The following is an 18,212-nucleotide window of genomic DNA, read 5'->3' as shown; positions in this document are numbered from 1 at the left end:
TAGCTTCTGTACAATACAAATGGTATTTCCATATCAAATTTGTTTGTTTTCATGAAAGTTTGTCGTCGTTGTGATCTTCAATATTCACATAATTTAGGCCGTTTTCGTCTCCTCCGCTGCCCAGTAGCTCGGCTAATTTGCCTTTCGATGACGAGGCAGAAGTACCAGCTGCTACAGAGCCAGGTCGCGTGTTTGATGAACGTTGGGATGAGGATGAGATATAGCAAGAATTTGAAAGGAATTTGCTGCTCACTCCATTCAAGTCAAAGTTGGAATCCGAAGATGATATATTGAGCGATGGTTCAAAAGGTGATGTTGATCTCGACAGTAGGGAACGTATTTCAGGCGAGTGGTATACTGTATCCGTATCCGATTCGGAGTCCAGTGTGGGTGAGTGGGATGAAATCCTATTTGTAGCAGACGAGATTACGTTGGCATGATCTGTAGGAATTCTAGGTAACTGGTCGTCACCATATCCAAGAAAAGATAATATTTTTTTTTTGAACCATTGATAGGAAGAAGTTGACCCTTGATGATCGGTGTCAGTATGACTCTCGAATGGATCAATTGGTTTTAGTATCAAGGTGCACCTATCTAATTGGAGCTGGTCGAGCATCAAGTTTTCATGGTCTTGAGAATAAGTAAGCCGTTCAGTGGTTTTGAAAAACTGAAACGGTATTTGTTGGTATTCTTTGTAGTTTTTCAATATGAATTCACGTACAGTAGACAGCTTATCAAATCTTGAAAACTTCATACGCTTCGTTATCCCATCCACTAATTTCACTTGGATATAACATTCATCTGTGGGAGGATTTGATTCTTGAGATACTTCGGACTGTGTACGTTTCGCAAATCTCCTACTCTCTAACTCCGGTTTCAATTGCTTCTCCATCCTCTCTAATTTTCTCAGTAATCTTTTCTTGTCCTCCTGTGTGTGACTGTACTGGTTTCTTGCTGAACGTATGTTGCAACTTCTGGAATTTGAGCACGGAATATTTTGAGGCAAGCCAATATCTTCTTGCGAATCGGCATTCGAATCGCCCCCATTATTTTTGGAGGAATCTTCACTATGCCTTGTCTTGGGAGAATTATCGTGACTTTGTCGCATGCGCTCCTGCTTTGTTTTTTGGTGTACTTCAGTAAGAAAGTCTCCTGTTTTAAATGAACAGGCGCTGCCTTTCATAGAGTGAATGATACGTCCCCGGTATATGGCGATAAGAGATGGAGGGGCTAAAAGCTGAACTTGAGGAAATATTTGCAGTAGCAATTCAAAGTCAGAAGATGGCTTTTGAATGGTTAATCCTAGAAACTCCTGCTGGAAGAGCTGGTAGTGGGAACGGGATATTGTTAAGTTTGTCTCAGTGTTCCTGTCCTTTTGTGTAGCTTGACACAATTCCTCCACCAAAATCACAAGAGGCTTATCATCAACGATGGACCGCTGGGTTGCAAAATACACATCAGAAATAAACGCCTCTTTTAAGCTTCGGTTTTCGATATCATTTCCATACATCTTATAGGAGCACAAAAATAATCGTAGAGTAGTTTAGTTTGCGGACAGCGGAATTTATGGTAAGTAATTTTTTCTATAGATGATCAATTATAGACGTTATCAAACTTCTTCACAAAACCACTAATTAAATGATGTGGAGTGCTTGCTATTCACCGTTACGTCAGGTAAACTCTATGTACCTCTCAACGGAATGATATAGGGATTAGCACACGTCCGTTGGCGGGGGTTGATATAACTAGTCGGAATTATACGCATGTATGTGTATCACCCAAAAAAATTGATACAAAATATATAAACAAGAACTAGCAAAAACATTACGCGTGATCATCCTTGATTTCATCAACAACACAGTCCTTGAGCTTTTTACCCTATTACTTTGACATCCTCAGATGAAGGTAGAGGAACTTGTACTGGATGGCTTCAAATCTTATGCTGTAAGAACTGTCATCTCATCTTGGGATCCACAATTCAATGCCATAACAGGATTGAATGGATCTGGGAAATCTAATATCTTGGATGCGATTTGTTTTGTTTTAGGAATATCGAGCATGTCTACAGTCAGGGCAGCAAATTTACAGGATTTAATTTACAAAAGAGGTCAGGCAGGAGTTACAAAGGCTTCAGTGACCATCACCTTCGATAACAGCGACAAATCTAAGTCTCCCATTGGTTTCGAACAATATTCGAAAATAAGTATTTCTCGTCAGGTTTTGCTTGGCGGGACTTCAAAGTATCTTATCAATGGTCATAAGGTTCAGCAATCACAGATACTCAATCTCTTGCAATCAGTTCAGCTTAACATCAACAATCCTAACTTTTTGATAATGCAAGGGAAGATCACGAAGATGTTAAACATGAAACCAACTGAGATTCTTGGACTAGTTGAGGAAGCTGCGGGGACGAAGATGTATGAGGGACAGCGAGAAAAAGCTGAGCGAATAATGGCTAAAAAGAATATTAAGCTGGAAACTACCGAGAATCTTCTCAAGGAAGAAGTGGAACCCAAACTTAGACATCTCCGGGAACAGAAACGTACAGTGATGGAATTTCAAGATATTATCATTGAGCTTGAAACCCTTTCCAAAGCAGTTGCAGCTCATGACTATCAAATATTTCTTAAGAAATTGGTGACTCAAGAAGAAGTAGTAGAAAAAGGCAAAATGCAAGTGCAACAACTTGAATCTAAAGCTCAAACTTTGGAAAGCGAAATCGCAACGCTGGAGGAAGACCTAAAAGATATGCGTGCACGAAAACAAAATGAAATAGGTAAGGGAATCACTTTAAAGGAGCTCGAAGCGACTGAAACTGAGTTGACGAATTTAATGACTAGAACGGTTACAGCGAGGGACTTGAAATCACAGATTCTAGAGGAGGAGAACACCAAGTTGAAGAATTTGTGCTTGAAGTTAGACAAGCAAAAGAAACTCCAAAACAGCTCTGATGAAGCATACAATAACGCTGAAATGGAATTTAATCGTCGAAAAACATATGTGGAGAATCTCACTGAGCAATTGAGACAAAGAGAGGATCTCTTATCCGCGCTTTCTACGGGCCTGTCTTCTAAAGGGTCGACCGATGGAGGATTTCTAGCTCAGTTGCACAACAGTAAACAGAAGCTGTCCCGGATCACTGTAGAGAAAGAGAAATCACGTTACAGAATTGACCATTTGAGGAACGACATTTCCTCGAAGGAAGATAAAATTAAGTCTGCTAAGGATGAAGTTGATTCCCTTAATCAAAAAATAAAAATAAAGGAAGACCTTTGTACAAAAATGTCCGTCGATCTTGAGAGATTAGGTTTCTTCCCAGAGAAGGTCAAGTCTTTGAAAGATCAAGAGAAGAATTTAAATCATGAGTTATACAGACTTCGGCACAGAATATCTGAGTTTCATCGCGCTCATCCTAACTTGCTCTTTGAATTTGATGCTATCAATGCGGGACTAGATTCTACCTCCGTCAAGGGGTTAGTCGGAGAACTTTTTACGATTAGTGAACTGAACAATAAATCTACAACGGCCATCGAAGTCTGTGCTGGTGGGAGATTGTATAATGTTATTGTTGACACAGAGAAGTCAGGATCTAAATTATTGGACAAGGGGAACTTGAGAAGGCGAGTCACAATAATTCCACTCAATAAAATAACCTCGAAGACGATTACTGACACCCAACTGACTGCTGCAAAATCCCTGGCTCCAGGAAAGGTAGAGCTCGCACTGAATTTGATTGAACACGATCCTGAATACAGCAAAGCAATGCAGTTCATTTTTGGAAATCGCTTGATTTGCCAGGATCCTGAAACAGCGAAAAGGGTTACTTTCGATCCAAAGATAAGAACTGCGTCCATTACACTGGATGGGGATATATATGACCCAGAAGGCCGACTTTCTGGTGGATCTAGACAAAGTACATCTTCCATTCTTGCTGCATTTGCAAAGCTCAGAAATTTTAGAGAACAAGAACGTCATCTCCTTTCTGCCTTGCACACGATCCAAAAGGAGATCCAGCAACAGGAAATCCTGAGCAAACAAACAGGGGCACTTCAACGTGACCTCGAGATGGAAATTTATCAAAAAAGCATTTTGCTGAAGCAGCTTGAGCATTCTGAAGCGGCTAGACTACTTCAAAGGGTGGAACGCGATGAGGCCGAAATAAAAGAGCTTGAAAAGCAGATTCAAGATTTAGAAAATGAGGGCATCAGGGTTCAAGCGGAAATTGAGTCTCTTCAAAATGATATGAGAGATTTTGATAATGACGGAGAAGGAAAGCTCCGCGCCCTTCGACAGGAAATCAATGAGCTTTCTGTTCTCATTGATAAAGAGAAAATGCAACTGAAATTGTCACAAAAGGGATTCCAGCAGCATCAGATTGGCCAAGATGAACTCCAATCGGATTTGCATGTCCTTGAGAAGCAAATTGAAGATTCAGAGAAAACTATCATGCTGTTGAAGAGTGAGATTAAGAAGGGTGACGAAGAATGTGACCATCTTTCTGCGGAGATTGCCAAGGTTAGGAATTCAATCACTCAAGAGAAGTCAAAGATGGTGGAAATCAATGATGAGCTGCAGGAAATGACACAAACGCTGAATCAAAAACGTGAGGAGTACAATGAGGTAGATCTAAATTTGAGGAAGCAAAGAGATGTACTGACTTCTCATGAGAATCTCTACAATTCACTCAAAGAGAAAGTAAATCGAATAACTGCAGAACAAGAATGGGTCTCTGATCGCAAGCTACTCAATCAAGTTCTGGAGCAGTACCCTAACATCAATCTAGAGCACTGTCACAAGCGCATCGAACAGTTGAAAAGCCGCTCATCATCAATGAAGAAGAAGGGAGTAAATAGCAATATTATGGCGCAGATAGAACAGCATGAAAAACACGAAAGTTCACTGAGGACTAAAATAAGGCAGATAAACAAGGATAAGGCCAAAATTGAAGAAACTGTCCGAAAACTTGATGACTATAAAAGAACAGAGCTTCTTAAAACGTATAAGAAAGTATCGGACGATTTTGGGCAGATATTTGGAGATCTTCTGCCTCAAGCCTACGCTAAACTCGTTCCAACTGATCCGAATGACGTAACTAAGGGGTTGGAGGTACGGGTTAAGCTGGGCAACGTTTGGAAAGAGTCGTTGGTTGAACTGTCGGGTGGCCAACGTTCTCTAGTTGCTCTATCTTTGATCATGTCTTTTCTTCAGTTCAAACCTGCTCCCATGTATATTCTAGATGAGGTTGATGCTGCTCTCGACTTGAGTCACACTCAGAACATTGGCCATCTAATAAAAACCAGGTTCAAGGGGTCTCAGTTCATTGTTGTCTCATTGAAGGAGGGCATGTTTACCAACGCGAATAGGCTATTCAAGGTGAGATTTCAAGAAGGAACTTCTGTCGTTACCGCAAGTTAAATCTATCACCATTGACCAGTATATTTGATCATCCCTAATACGATAGGTCATGCTCTCAAATCCTGTATAAGATACTATACGTGCCACATCCCAGCTTCATGGACATCCATCCCCTTCTAAACCTGACAGATTACATCTAGTATCCTGTAATTTTTCTTTGCCGTCAAAGCTACATATGTTCCTCAACAGGCCCGGTCACTAGCCCCAATCCTTTATTCTTTCAAGTACCTATATATTGGAGCTAACAATTGTGATGTAAAGAGCGATAAGATGAAGCTTAAAATTCGATATGGCTTAGCACTCCAAAAGTGGAGCTCATGTTCGTGTTGAAGCGTAATCTAACAGACTAGATGCATCTTGTTCCTCGATTCTTTCGGAAGGCTTTGAAAAACCAAACAAGCTTCTCAAAGAGTGACCGTTGAGAAGCAAAACAACCAAGAGGCTCACTAAGCTTGTAATAACCACAAGCAAGAATGGAAGCTTGGGATTGAAATCAGCTAACCTTCCCCCAACAAAAGATGTGAAAATGATCCCGACACCGCCCACGAAAGCGAAGACCCCCGATATAGAACCTTCTCGCTGCCGATATTTGTCCTCCGAGGTTATGTTTGAAATCATTGTCATTGATATTATAATGAACATGATTTGGGCAGAACCCATCATTGACGCTGCCAGATAAATTATCGCACTTTTATCCGGTGCTGTTATCAAGCAGAATGTAAGAAACCCAGTTGTCGAGATGATTGCGGCGATTGAAATGAGAATGGTATAATTGTTCAATCGATCGACAAGAATTCCCGAAATTGGAGCAAGCAAAAGACCAAATAAATTGGCTACACCCGTGAGAATCGATGACAAAATATAAGATTCTGGACAGTCAACTTTGTCGTTTGAACTCTTGGTACAATCTCCTATCTCTCTATAATAGGCGTTCACATAGAATGGAATGTATAATGTAATCACAATTGTTATGCATCGTGAAATGAAGCCACTCAGATAAGCAATGAGAATCCCGGGATCTTCCATCGACAACTGAAATCCTATTTTGAGAGAGGTCCAATAAGTTTCTCTTACCGTAGAGGACGTAAAGTACTCCTCATCAGAATCGCTAACCAGATCCTCCCGTGTCCCATTGTCATGTGCATACGATTCAAAAAGATCGTCCTTAAAAGAGATATCGCTTCCACTTTTGAAAGAGCAAAACCACATAATCACAGACACAACTATGGCACCAGCTCCCACAGTGTAGTATGACAATCTCATGGCTGATCCTGCCGGCCTTGTTTTACCAAAAAAAACTGGAAGTCTCAGTAGCAGAGTGACAGCAAACACCGCACCAAGACCGCTCATTATTCCCATATAAGACACCTTGGTCCCGTCTTTCCTGGATTTGTTCAGATTGTCTACTCTTTCCAGATAGTTTTCGTGGACATCTGCTCCATCGCGACCACCAATGGCATCAGACTCTTCTTGTTCTCTATCAAACGGAATTAAGGAGTTGCTAAAGCCAGATATGTGTGCTTTAAGATCGAATCCCGAGTGGTTCATTTCGATTACCATAACTGTGAGAATACCCAAGGAAGCTGTCAGCCCGGCAGCAAACACCAACCTCCAAAAAAGCATTTGAGGGACCACATTAGTTCGTACAAAATATCCAAAACCAAAAAGACTTAGCCCAGAAACTAGGAAACCTGATGAGACAACAACCCTGGACCCAAATCTGTCTGCTAAAACTCCCATCAATGGCACTAAACACATCGACAGGATTTCATCGAACAAGCCCAAAGTACCAACGTAACTGCCGACGTTCTCACCTATTTGTAACACATCCGTGATGAAATATGTTTGAGTCGTAGAGACGAAAACCGCCAGCGCAACCGAAGAAAAGCTTGCTAGCAAGAAGCAGATAAAATTTATCAATGTGTATTCATGACTCCTACAAGTCGATAAAGGGAGGTCTGCCATTCGAATACGCTTTGCTCGTAGTTTTTGTTTGCAATGTAAATGGCTTTTAAAAATAAAACAAATCGAGAGGAGATTTATCGGGGTTTAATATTACTGACGCTTGACCGTTTTCCTATATGTATTTGGAAAGCATATACTTTCAACGTGTAGCATGTCACCTACTATGTAGACCATTTAACTTGAACTTTCTTGCTTTGAAGCAAATCACGGGGCATTTAAGTTCGAATCCCGTATACAAAAACCTACGAATATTAATTATATCGAATGCCATAAAACCAACTCAGCAACCCAAAACCAATTGGGTCCGAAAACTATAGTATCATGGCCAAACCACTAAAATCTATACTTTTCCTCCCCTACCAGAAAAGCAAGACTAGACACGTGCTTCCATTTAACGAAACAAAAGTTTATGAACAGAGCGATTTTATTGTCAACGTCTCTTCGTTGTTGTTATCTTTAGTTACTTTTGCTTAATTGTCACGGGATCAGGAAGCATGATAAAATTATAATTTTGTGTTAGCCTCACCTATCGCCGCCACACGACTACTAACATAATCTCCGAGCTCTATATTTCTGCACATAATGTTCTGCTCGACAATAATGTGTACCAAAACACCAATCCTTTGTGAAAATCTTCGAGGCACAATATCATGGGTAACCCTGTATGTGTGCTCAACTACCGCAAACGTCAAGTATTTCCGAGATAGTTTAGTGGTTAGAATTCTCGCTTGTCACGCGGGAGACCCGGGTTCAATTCCCGGTCTCGGAGTTTAAATAAGGTGACTACCATTTTTTTGAAGATATCTTTACACCACGCAGGGTTGCACGTGACCCGTTTTTTTGGAATGCGTACTACGCAAAGCAGGGCTTGCATGGTCATCATGAGCAGAGATTCAAACCAAAGCGAGCTTCCCGAGCATGAAAACGTGAGTATTATGCAATGGTCTGTTACTTGATTTCGCGTCAGCTAGATTTTGCGGAAGCTTGTGTAACATGCAATTGAGTTAATACCTCATCTATGTATGAGGTGATAATAAGCGTTACAGGTTATTGACCAGGCTTACTGAAATCTGCCTCTTGCAATTGATTAGGAAAATTGATGGGACCAGTAAATGGTGTGTGTTTATTTGTGAAATTGACTTCATGGCCTTAGGTGAAGACATTTTTTTATTCTAATTCAAAAGCTATCATTTTCAGATACATCTTTCCGCCTAACAAGTGTATGGATCGAAAGCAGACATTGAGACAGTTCATGAATCTGTTGAGATGGTAGTCGAGACTATGTCATGTGATTATATGCATGATAATGCAGATGATACATGTATATATGCACACTTGAAAATCTTGTATGAAGGTTGTGTGAGAAGCGCTTCATCCACTATAAGTACTGGGGCATTTCTCAACTTGATACTTGAACAATGATCTGATCTGAAGTCTACCATATATACCAGCTAACATAAATCTACTCACTATCATCATTAAGAAACACGTCCACTGAAGAGCAAGTCATGTTACAATTACAACACTTATCAATCATATAGCATGATTCTGAGGAGCTAACGAGTGAGTGCCTAGAGTACAAAAAGTTTTCCACGTAAAACTCATTCAGTGTTATTCCCTAGTTTCTCGTATTCCAAAATAATTGCGAATGTCTAAAGCTATCACGTTATGCTAGAAAGGCTCATGGGAAATTTGGTTTTAGAGAGGTTTAATATCGAAGTTCCAGTAAGACCATACCAGACTAGACCTAATCGCATAATCGCAGGAGAGCTTGATATAGGTAGGATAAGGCATAGTGCCTGGCTTACCAAATGGATAATGAGTAACCCATGGCAAGGTTCAGATGGGACGTTTTAGTTCTTTTTCTTGGTAATCAATTTCTTGAGAAACCAGTTCTTAGCTCCTCTCCGCTGATCCCTCCATATCTTCAATTCTATTAGAGAGTGCCAACAGCTTTGTCTGATATTGAACATACTCCTCGAACACTTGTTAATCAGTCGAGAACCAACAAGAAAAGTAATCAGCATGTCAAGAGAAATATTTAGAAGTGATGTTTGAGATGCCGACCGAGAGGACGTAAGTTGTCACAATGATTTTGTACGGTTGTGAAATTTTCAAATACAGTGCTTGCATTGGTGATAAACGGTTCTTTTCCCTCGATAATCATACTCAGAGTTGAATTCTACATCAATCAATTCAAATCAATGCTGGTTGCTGATAGGCTTTTGGATAAGAACGATTACTACTTTAGCCGCGAAAATATATATGTACTCTTTTGAAAGGTGAACAAGCTCAAACTAAAAGTTCTGCATCTTCTTCCCAAGTGTATCCTATGAGTTAGCTAACACTTAGACACACGATATCATTAACTCTTCCAACTGCACTCGGGAGAAAACTAGGTACTGACTATCATCATGGCCAAGGAAAAAAAGAATAGGACAGTCGTGCTAATACCAATATAAGAATTGCCGCAGAAAAAATGCCCCCCTTTCATATCCGATACCCCTTTATGTCCCGGATTTAGAAATTAAGTGGCACCTCGCATTTTACTATGTAAGTGGAGAAAAGATATAAAAGATCTCGAGGTTTCTTTCGAGGGTCTAAGTCAATAAGAAATGTACGGACATTATATTTGGTTGCCTTGGCGAGTACGTAACCCCAATCCATATATCACTGATTTAACATATATAACGTTGCATCACGTGCTCAAGATCTTGCACTAAAACCTGATCATCCAAAGCCACATCGTTTCAAATCCGTATAGATTACATAAATATTTAATAAAAATCTTGCTTGGTTTTCATTGACAACGAACTTGAAGAGTTGTTGAGATGTTAGTCGAGACTATGTCATGTGATCAATATGCATGATAATGCAGATGATACATGTTTATATGCAGACTTGAGTATCCGTATCAAGGTTGTCTGAGAAGTGTTACAGACTCTACTATAAGTACTGGAGCATTTCTCACCTTGTTATTCGAACAATGATCTGATCTAAAGTCTACCATATATACCAGCTAACATAAATGCACTTAGTATCATTAAAAACATGTCCACTGAAGAGCAAGTCATGGTACAATTACAACAAGAGTCTCTTTTGGTTCTGAAAGCAATCAATCAATGTAAGTAGCTAGAGACTAGACATCAAACTCAATGTATTTTTTCTGTTGTCATCAATTAAGTTCAAACTCCAAATTTGCGTGAACATACAGAACAAACGTAGCTTTTTGAAAGTATCTCATTGCGTTTCACTTGATACACACGTTAGTCATGTTATTTCATTCGTACGATCTCTCTAATATGTTGACAAATTGAGAAGTCCTCTTCACATGTATGTTACTATGCCACAGTTTGGCAAAAATTAAACAGATTATATACTCCCAGATCCCCCCGTCCCAACAACGAGGGGCAAAGGAGAAACAGAGATTTATTTTCTTAACTATATGATGCACTGCTTGAACTGAGATCTGTTGGAATGCTAACTTTAACTGATCTGAAGTTGTCATCTTTTGGATAATTTAATATACCTTTCACTACCTTATATCAGTAGTTGTATAAGCTTATATTTATAAGATTTATATGTAAATCTTACCAATTGAATGTTCACTTAAGATGAGGGAGAATCTAACTGTATTTATAGTAGATTCTAATACCACTCTAAATCTTTAGTGTGCTTTCTGAAACTTATCTCTAATCCTAACTGATTAGGATTTGTTTCACATAATATTTATGCAGGAGATGCATATCTCTGCATAGTCACGTGACATATTATAGACTAATATCTCAACAATAGCTATAATTGTCGTGCTATAGTGAGATACGATGAGGCTGATCTTACAAAGATTTGACGAACCTCAAATATAGGTGCTGCATGAGCCGCATACCTTTGAACTTGGAATGAAATATATCACTATACTATCACTACTTGATGTTAAACATGTATAGGCTTTCGTTTGCTAACAAACCGTCACAATAATCAAGTGCATACAAAGGCAAAGATCAATTGAAAAGCTCAATGTAGCAAGCTGAAGTGCTTGTCAATACAAGTCACAGTTTGAGCTTTACCAAAGAATATCAAATTAAAGTGTACAAGTTGAGTATTTTGCCAACAAGTTAATAGCGAAACCTGACAGATCGAGGCATCATTAGTTGATAACTATGTAAAAAGACTGAGATATAACTCCAGGGTCTTGGGCAAAAACACAAACTCGCACTTTTTAGTTCTATCATGAAACTAATCTGCTACTTATTTATTATTGACTGGAAAAAATTGGTAAGTTAGCTAAAATAAATGTTTGAAACCCTCTATACTTGCACCCATCTTACTTCATGTCAGAAATTGAATTTTCTATAGATAGTTGTTCCTGGTTAATATCAGTGTAGCGGTAGGTCAAAGAAAAACCTAACTTATTGCTGTTGAGAGGGAAAAATCTACTCTTCCTTCGTATTGTGTTTAGGGGTTTTGAAGGGACTCGAGCCCAAGATATGAAATGTACAATAAAAAGTAACCGTGACACAATAAAGCTACTCTCAGAAATAATCTCAGTTCTTTGATCTTATGCATTTACTGCACTTTTTTGCTTTCGACGTTCTTAGATACTCGGAGCCGATAAGATATCTCAAAGTCGGTTAATGATGAAGAGCCCAGCCGTTGATTCTAAATTTTTGATGAATGGAATAGGGGTCAAGGGCGCCCAAGCGGAATGTGGCTTGCAATAAAAAAGGATCAGAGATTCTTGGTTCTACTTTATCCCAAAAAGATGCCGCTCAAATATGTCATCCAAGCAGCTCATATACCTAACCCAAATAGCTATAAATTCCCGATCACGTTGTAGTCTGTTGAGATATTAGTCTATAATATGTCACGTGACTATGCAGAGATATGCATCTCCTGCATAAATATTATGTGAAACAAATCCTAATCAGTTAGGATTAGAGATAAGTTTCAGAAAGCACACTAAAGATTTAGAGTGGTATTAGAATCTACTATAAATACAGTTAGATTCTCCCTCATCTTAAGTGAACATTCAATTGGTAAGATTTACATATAAATCTTATAAATATAAGCTTATACAACTACTGATATAAGATAGTGAAAGGTATATTAAATTATCCAAAAGATGACAACTTCAGATCAGTTAAAGTTAGCATTCCAACATAGTCTCTTCATATAATAAGTTGATTGCTTTACCGATACTCTAGGGTATATATACTGTATATCAAGACCCTTTTTAAAACATAACTCATCTCGGCATTCATCAAACTTTTAATCGCGATAATCCAGCCATGAATTAATCCCGAGTTGAGAGGTTTGCAGCTGCAGAGAGTCAATTATGCTCTGTTGATGGAAACAAACCATGAAAATGCTATTTTCCAAACTTATTAGCAAAACGTTCATGGCATGAGCCCTAAAACAAACCCCGAATTCTATTGACTAGCCGACTATTGAACCAATAGAAAACCATCTAGACACAAGCACTTCAATTCTCTATATGTGTTTCTTACTGATATACTATAGACTGCAAACGATTGTATGAGTGCCTGGGGTATTATGTACTAGTAGATAGGACTGAATATTATCTAAGTTAGATACAGATAATTTTGAACCTTGAAATATCATTATCATCATCGACAGTAGTTAGTAAATTGTAAATAAAGCCAAGCCTTATGTAAGGCTCAACGTGACTTTTCAAATTGATGACCCCACATATTTTTAGCGTGCGTATGATCAGAATTGCAAGCTATTCTTATTTATCCTATATTTGATTGAATATTCTCATGGTAATCGAATCGTGCAATTATTTTTCCCACGGCCGCATTGTTTGAGTGTGTGCATAAGATTGCCAAGATCAACTAGATTGAAGTCTCTCAATTAAATTCATCAACTACTGGGTTATGATTAGGAATCTCTAATCGTATACCAAAGAGAAATATTTATTTGGCCATATACCCTTTGAATATGTATACTTTTGAGCTAGGGAAAAAGGCACAGATTTTAGAAAACCTTTTTCATTTCGAGGAAAGACATTGTATTTGATAAATCGAGCTACGTCTTGAAGCCAAACTAGTATAAAGGTAAGACTACCTTTACTTAACAGTGTTCAACAGAAGTCCAACCAAGAAGTCAATCCAATCATACGAGTATCAAATAAGGTAAAACGAAGTACTGTAGGATTTTCTGTTCTATCGCAAACCTCCAACGTTGTTTTTGGAATCAAGACAGGTTTATTTTCACGAGACTATTGCAAACATCATGTCTGAAGCTTGAACTGATTTAGTTTATTTTCATTTTTGTTGAACTTAATCATTGTCAGAACATTCAAAACGGCAGCCAACATTTCGTTGAAATACTTTGAATTGAGTGATTCATCAACTCTCAGGGGGTTTGTGAATATGATTTTGGCCTTATGTTACGGGTATCAATGCAAATAGCTCTCTTACATAATAGAGAACTATCTGCTTACATCAAGTGCTCTCACTACAGAACACAAAAAGCAGCAAACCTTTCATTTAGGACATAATACATGATTAAGATCATCATAGTACTACGGCATGTACTATCCCTTAGTAATCAGCCTTGAAGCTGTACTATAAGGGTTCTAGATTAAACAAACATTCCTGCAGAGATGTCTACATCCAATCTGTTACTTTTCATAAGGATGGGAATCAGTAGCCACTGGAAATAGTAGTTTATCAGTCTGCTTTAATGACAAAGAATTACTAGCAGCATGTTTTGCTCTACATTGACAACTGGCCAGCATTAATAAAAGCTGTGAATTCTAGGTGTTCTGGACTTATGTAGAAAATGCATTCACACATTCTTCCGATACTTTCTGTCTAAAGTGAAATATACTAATAGGGATATTATTTACATTTAGTTCATTGCGTAGCTCTACTTCCAATTTTCACTAACATAGGACCAAAAGTCTGTTTACAAATACTTCAGTCATGTAGTCATAAATTATCACTCAAGGGACTGACTCTAATCGTCCTTTTAAAACAACTGCACACTGATTTTTAAGCATCATCACAAAGAAGCAAGGCCATTAATAGGCGGTCCACGCTTGTAGCCAATGTGGTCGGATATGAATTCAAGATAGCTCAAATTAAAGTAACTAGCATGATGCAATATATGACACCTGTATCATGGCAGGAACGATCTTGTTTTAGATATTAGTCTATATATGTCACGTGACTATGCAGAGATATGCATCTCCTGCATAAATATTATGTGAAACAAATCCTAATCAGTTAGGATTAGAGATAAGTTTCAGAAAGCACACTAAAGATTTAGAGTGGTATTAGAATCTACTATAAATACAGTTAGATTCTCCCTCATCTTAAGTGAACATTCAATTGGTAAGATTTACATATAAATCTTATAAATATAAGCTTATACAACTACTGATATAAGATAGTGAAAGGTATATTAAATTATCCAAAAGATGACAACTTCAGATCAGTTAAAGTTAGCATTCCAACAGCTATTTTCTATAATCACATAACCATCGTGAGGTTCTGCTACTGCTCTAGAGTCAAACGTATTTCTATCATGATCATTAAACTATTGAACAGCGCCGATCTTCCCCGATTTGCTTCTATTTGCCAGCTTGGCAAATTGAATAATGTTCCAAGGAAACTCTTTGAAAAGCAAATATGATAGACTTGGATTCCTGTTGGAATGCTAACTTTAACTGATCTGAAGTTGTCATCTTTTGGATAATTTAATATACCTTTTACTACCTTATATCAGTAGTTGTATAAGCTTATATTTATAAGATTTATATGTAAATCTTACCAATTGAATGTTCACTTAAGATGAGGGAGAATCTAACTGTATTTATAGTAGATTCTAATACCACTCTAAATCTTTAGTGTGCTTTCTGAAACTTATCTCTAATCCTAACTGATTAGGATTTGTTTCACATAATATTTATGCAGGAGATGCATATCTCTGCATAGTCACGTGACATATTATAGACTAATATCTCAACACCCTACCATAGTCGTATACTATGTCAAAGTTTTTCAAATTTCCATTTTAGTCTCAAAGATTCAAATTTTGGCTTATCTAATGCTTTAGTAAGTGGATCAGCTAGATTCATGCCTGATGATACATGTTTTGAGATAAAATCATTGGAGGTTAGATGTTGTCTGATGAAGTGATGTCTTATATCAATGTGTTTTGTTCTTGGATGAAATGCTGGATGCTTCATCAAAGATAATGCTCCGGTATTGTCACAATAGAGTGTCGGAGGTTCAGAGGATTTGATTTCAAGTTGATCAAGTAATTGTTTTAACCATAAGAGCTCTCTGAGAGCATCGCCTAAAGCCATATATTCCGCTTCTGTTGACGATAATGCCACTGTTGTTTGTTTCTTAGATCTCCAAGTAATGGGAGCACCTGCTAAGATAAAGACATACCCTGTAACTGAGATCCGATCATTCGGATCAGTTCCCCAGTCAGAGTCGCAGAATCCGGATAATTTGAAATGGGAGTCTTTGGAGTAAACAATTCCCAAATCGGCAGTGCCCTTTAAATATCGCATCACATGTCTGGCTTTAGCTAAATGTGATTTGCGTGGATTTTGTAAGAAACGACTTAATTTTGAGACAACAAATGCAATATCAATCCTTACTGTGTTAGCAGCAAATAGCAACTTCCCTACCATGCTGCGGAATTCAGTAGGGTTGGATAAAGGAGGATCATCGGAAAGCACCCAAGATTGAGTATCACAAGGAGTGGAAACAGGATTACAAGCAGAAAGATTGTAATCATCGAGCATCTGATGAATATAAGTGGACGCAGAGAGAGCAATAGAAGGAAGAGACTGATGTATATCTAGTCCAAGAAAGTGGCTTGCAGTGCCAAGATCTTTCATAATAAAATGATGAGAAAGAAGAGATTTGGTATGAGTAATACGTGCCTGAGACGTAGAGAGAATGAGGAGATCATCCACATAAAGAGCAACATAGATCAAAGGATGAGTGAGCGAGATATAAAGACCAAACTCACATGGAATTTTGCGGAAACCAGAAGAGGCTAGTAGAGAATCAATCTTGAGATTCCAGCACAAGGGGGCCTGCTTCAGACCATATAGACTCTTCTGAAGATGACAAACAAGAGAATCCTGACCCGGATGAACAAAGCCAATGGGCTGAGTCATATAAATCTCCTCAGCTAGATCACCATTAAGAAAGGCCGTAGTGACATCCATCTGATGAATAACCATATGTTTTTGAGCAGCAAGAGCAAGAAGAGTGCGCACACTTTCATAACGAACAACCGGACTAAAGGTTTCAGTATAATCAATACCCTCTATCTGGCGAAAACCTTGAACCACAAGACGAGCTTTAGGAAGATGACTTGGGAGTTTCTCAGTGAAAACCCAACGACAACCTAAAGCACGTCGACCCTTAGGAAGAGGGACCAAGGACCAAGTTTTATTTAGATGGTGAGCCTCCATTTCTTGTTGCATGGCCTTAGACCAAACAGATGAGTTTAAGGCCTCGGTGACCGAGGTAGGAACGTTGGAAGAAGAGACAGCTGAGGCAGCGTCAGCAAGAAGAGCATGAGAGGCATCCGCATTAAGTCGCCGCATAGGATAGCGGGGAGGATCAGGTCCAACATCAGATTCAGAAGGATCCCGAGGATGCACAGCAGGAATAACGGGAGTTAACAATTCGGGGTTCATAGAAGCGGAGGTTGGTGGAGGAAGAAGGGAGGGTTCAGAAGGACACTCAGGACGAGGAGCAAAAGTAACAACAGTAGAATGATCATGTGCTGATTGTGAGTAGGGAATAAGAGATCGTTCAACGGGATAGTCAATCAACTTAGAAGATATAGGCACAGATGGTGCAGGGGAATAATCAGGAGAAATATCCACAGTAGGATCGGAAATAGATTCCAAATTAGATTCAATATGATCAAGTGGAACGAGCTCCATAGAATCAGAAGACTTATAGTCCATAGAGTCAGAGGGAGTATAGTCCGGATCAGAAGTAGAATGAGACAAAGGACGAGACGAGACATCGGATATACCTCTAGGCAATATTGGCACAGTAGAGGGGTTCGGTAATGACGGCAGAATTCCAGAGGATTGCTGCCTATAGGACTCGGATAGGTCAAAAATGGGAACACCCACAGATTTTCGAGTTTGGTGTAAAAACGGAAAGTGAGAGTCGGAAAATGTTGCATGTTGAGATTCAGTAAAACTGTCAGCAATAGGATCATAAAAGATATAAGCTTTGCGGCGGGCGCTCACTCCCATAAAGATGCTAGAAGTGGACACCGGAGAAAGTTTGGAAGACCGATGAACACTGGGAGTTAAAGGATAAGCCTGACATCCAAAAGGATGATACATTGTATAATCTGGTTGAGAATCAAACCAGCGCATATGAGGAATGTCCCCATGAATAGAGGATGAAGGTTCCTGGTTGATAATGAGAGCAACGAATTTCAGTGCCTGAGGCCAAAACATGTCAGGACAACCAGAGCTAGCCAAGAGAATTCGAACCCGACTAATGAGAGTCCGATGCATACGCTCAGCAACGCCATTTTGATAGCTGGAGTAAGTATTAGTAAGTTCATGTTGAATCCCTTTTTGTTTGAAGAAAGTCAGTAACTGATTATTGCAGAATTCAGTGCCATTATCACTTCGAACTCGCATGACCTTATAAGGGAAACGATGAAAGTGATTTTCAGCATAAGTAATATACTCTTTCAATAGCTGAGAAACCTGAGATTTATGTTGTAATGGGTAAACGGCCACCATATGAGTGAAACGATCGACAATGGTTAAGAAAAATCGTTCATTTTGTGTACCTTTT

The 18,212-nt window shown here is 38.8% G+C and overlaps 2 protein-coding genes and 1 non-coding gene across 3 annotated transcripts; 1 reads left to right on the top strand and 2 right to left on the bottom strand.

The window, feature by feature from the left end:
• Positions 1-49: 49 nt before the first annotated feature.
• OGAPODRAFT_13920 (uncharacterized protein) lies at positions 50-1,510 on the bottom strand (the record flags this gene model as incomplete). The annotated part of the gene is made up of 1 exon (XM_018353391.1): positions 50-1,510. One exon carries the CDS (start codon positions 1,508-1,510, stop codon positions 50-52), a length of 1,461 nt encoding a protein of 486 aa, XP_018210094.1.
• A 338-nt stretch (positions 1,511-1,848) lies between these two features.
• On the bottom strand, positions 1,849-7,396 carry OGAPODRAFT_77325 (uncharacterized protein). The gene has a single exon (XM_018356316.1). It carries the CDS (start codon positions 7,378-7,380, stop codon positions 5,731-5,733), a length of 1,650 nt encoding a protein of 549 aa, XP_018210093.1. The 5' UTR covers positions 7,381-7,396; the 3' UTR covers positions 1,849-5,730.
• Positions 7,397-8,077: 681 nt separating this feature from the next.
• OGAPODRAFT_t54 lies at positions 8,078-8,149 on the top strand. The gene has a single exon. It is a non-coding gene; the product is annotated as a tRNA-Asp (tRNA).
• The last annotated feature ends 10,063 nt before the right edge of the window (positions 8,150-18,212 follow it).

Source organism: Ogataea polymorpha, assembly GCF_001664045.1.
Source record: "Ogataea polymorpha strain NCYC 495 leu1.1 chromosome Unknown OGAPOscaffold_5, whole genome shotgun sequence".
In the NCBI taxonomy this organism is placed as follows: Eukaryota; Fungi; Ascomycota; class Pichiomycetes; order Pichiales; family Pichiaceae; genus Ogataea; species Ogataea polymorpha.
The sequence above is the reverse complement of the archived record's forward strand: the minus strand, read 5'-3'. Positions and strand labels throughout refer to the sequence as shown.

What these genes read in the sequence shown, in the direction of transcription:
- OGAPODRAFT_77325 (XM_018356316.1), bottom strand. Translation starts at nt 7,380, where the DNA reads ATGGCAGACCTCCCTTTATCGACTTGTAGGAGTCATGAATACACATTG.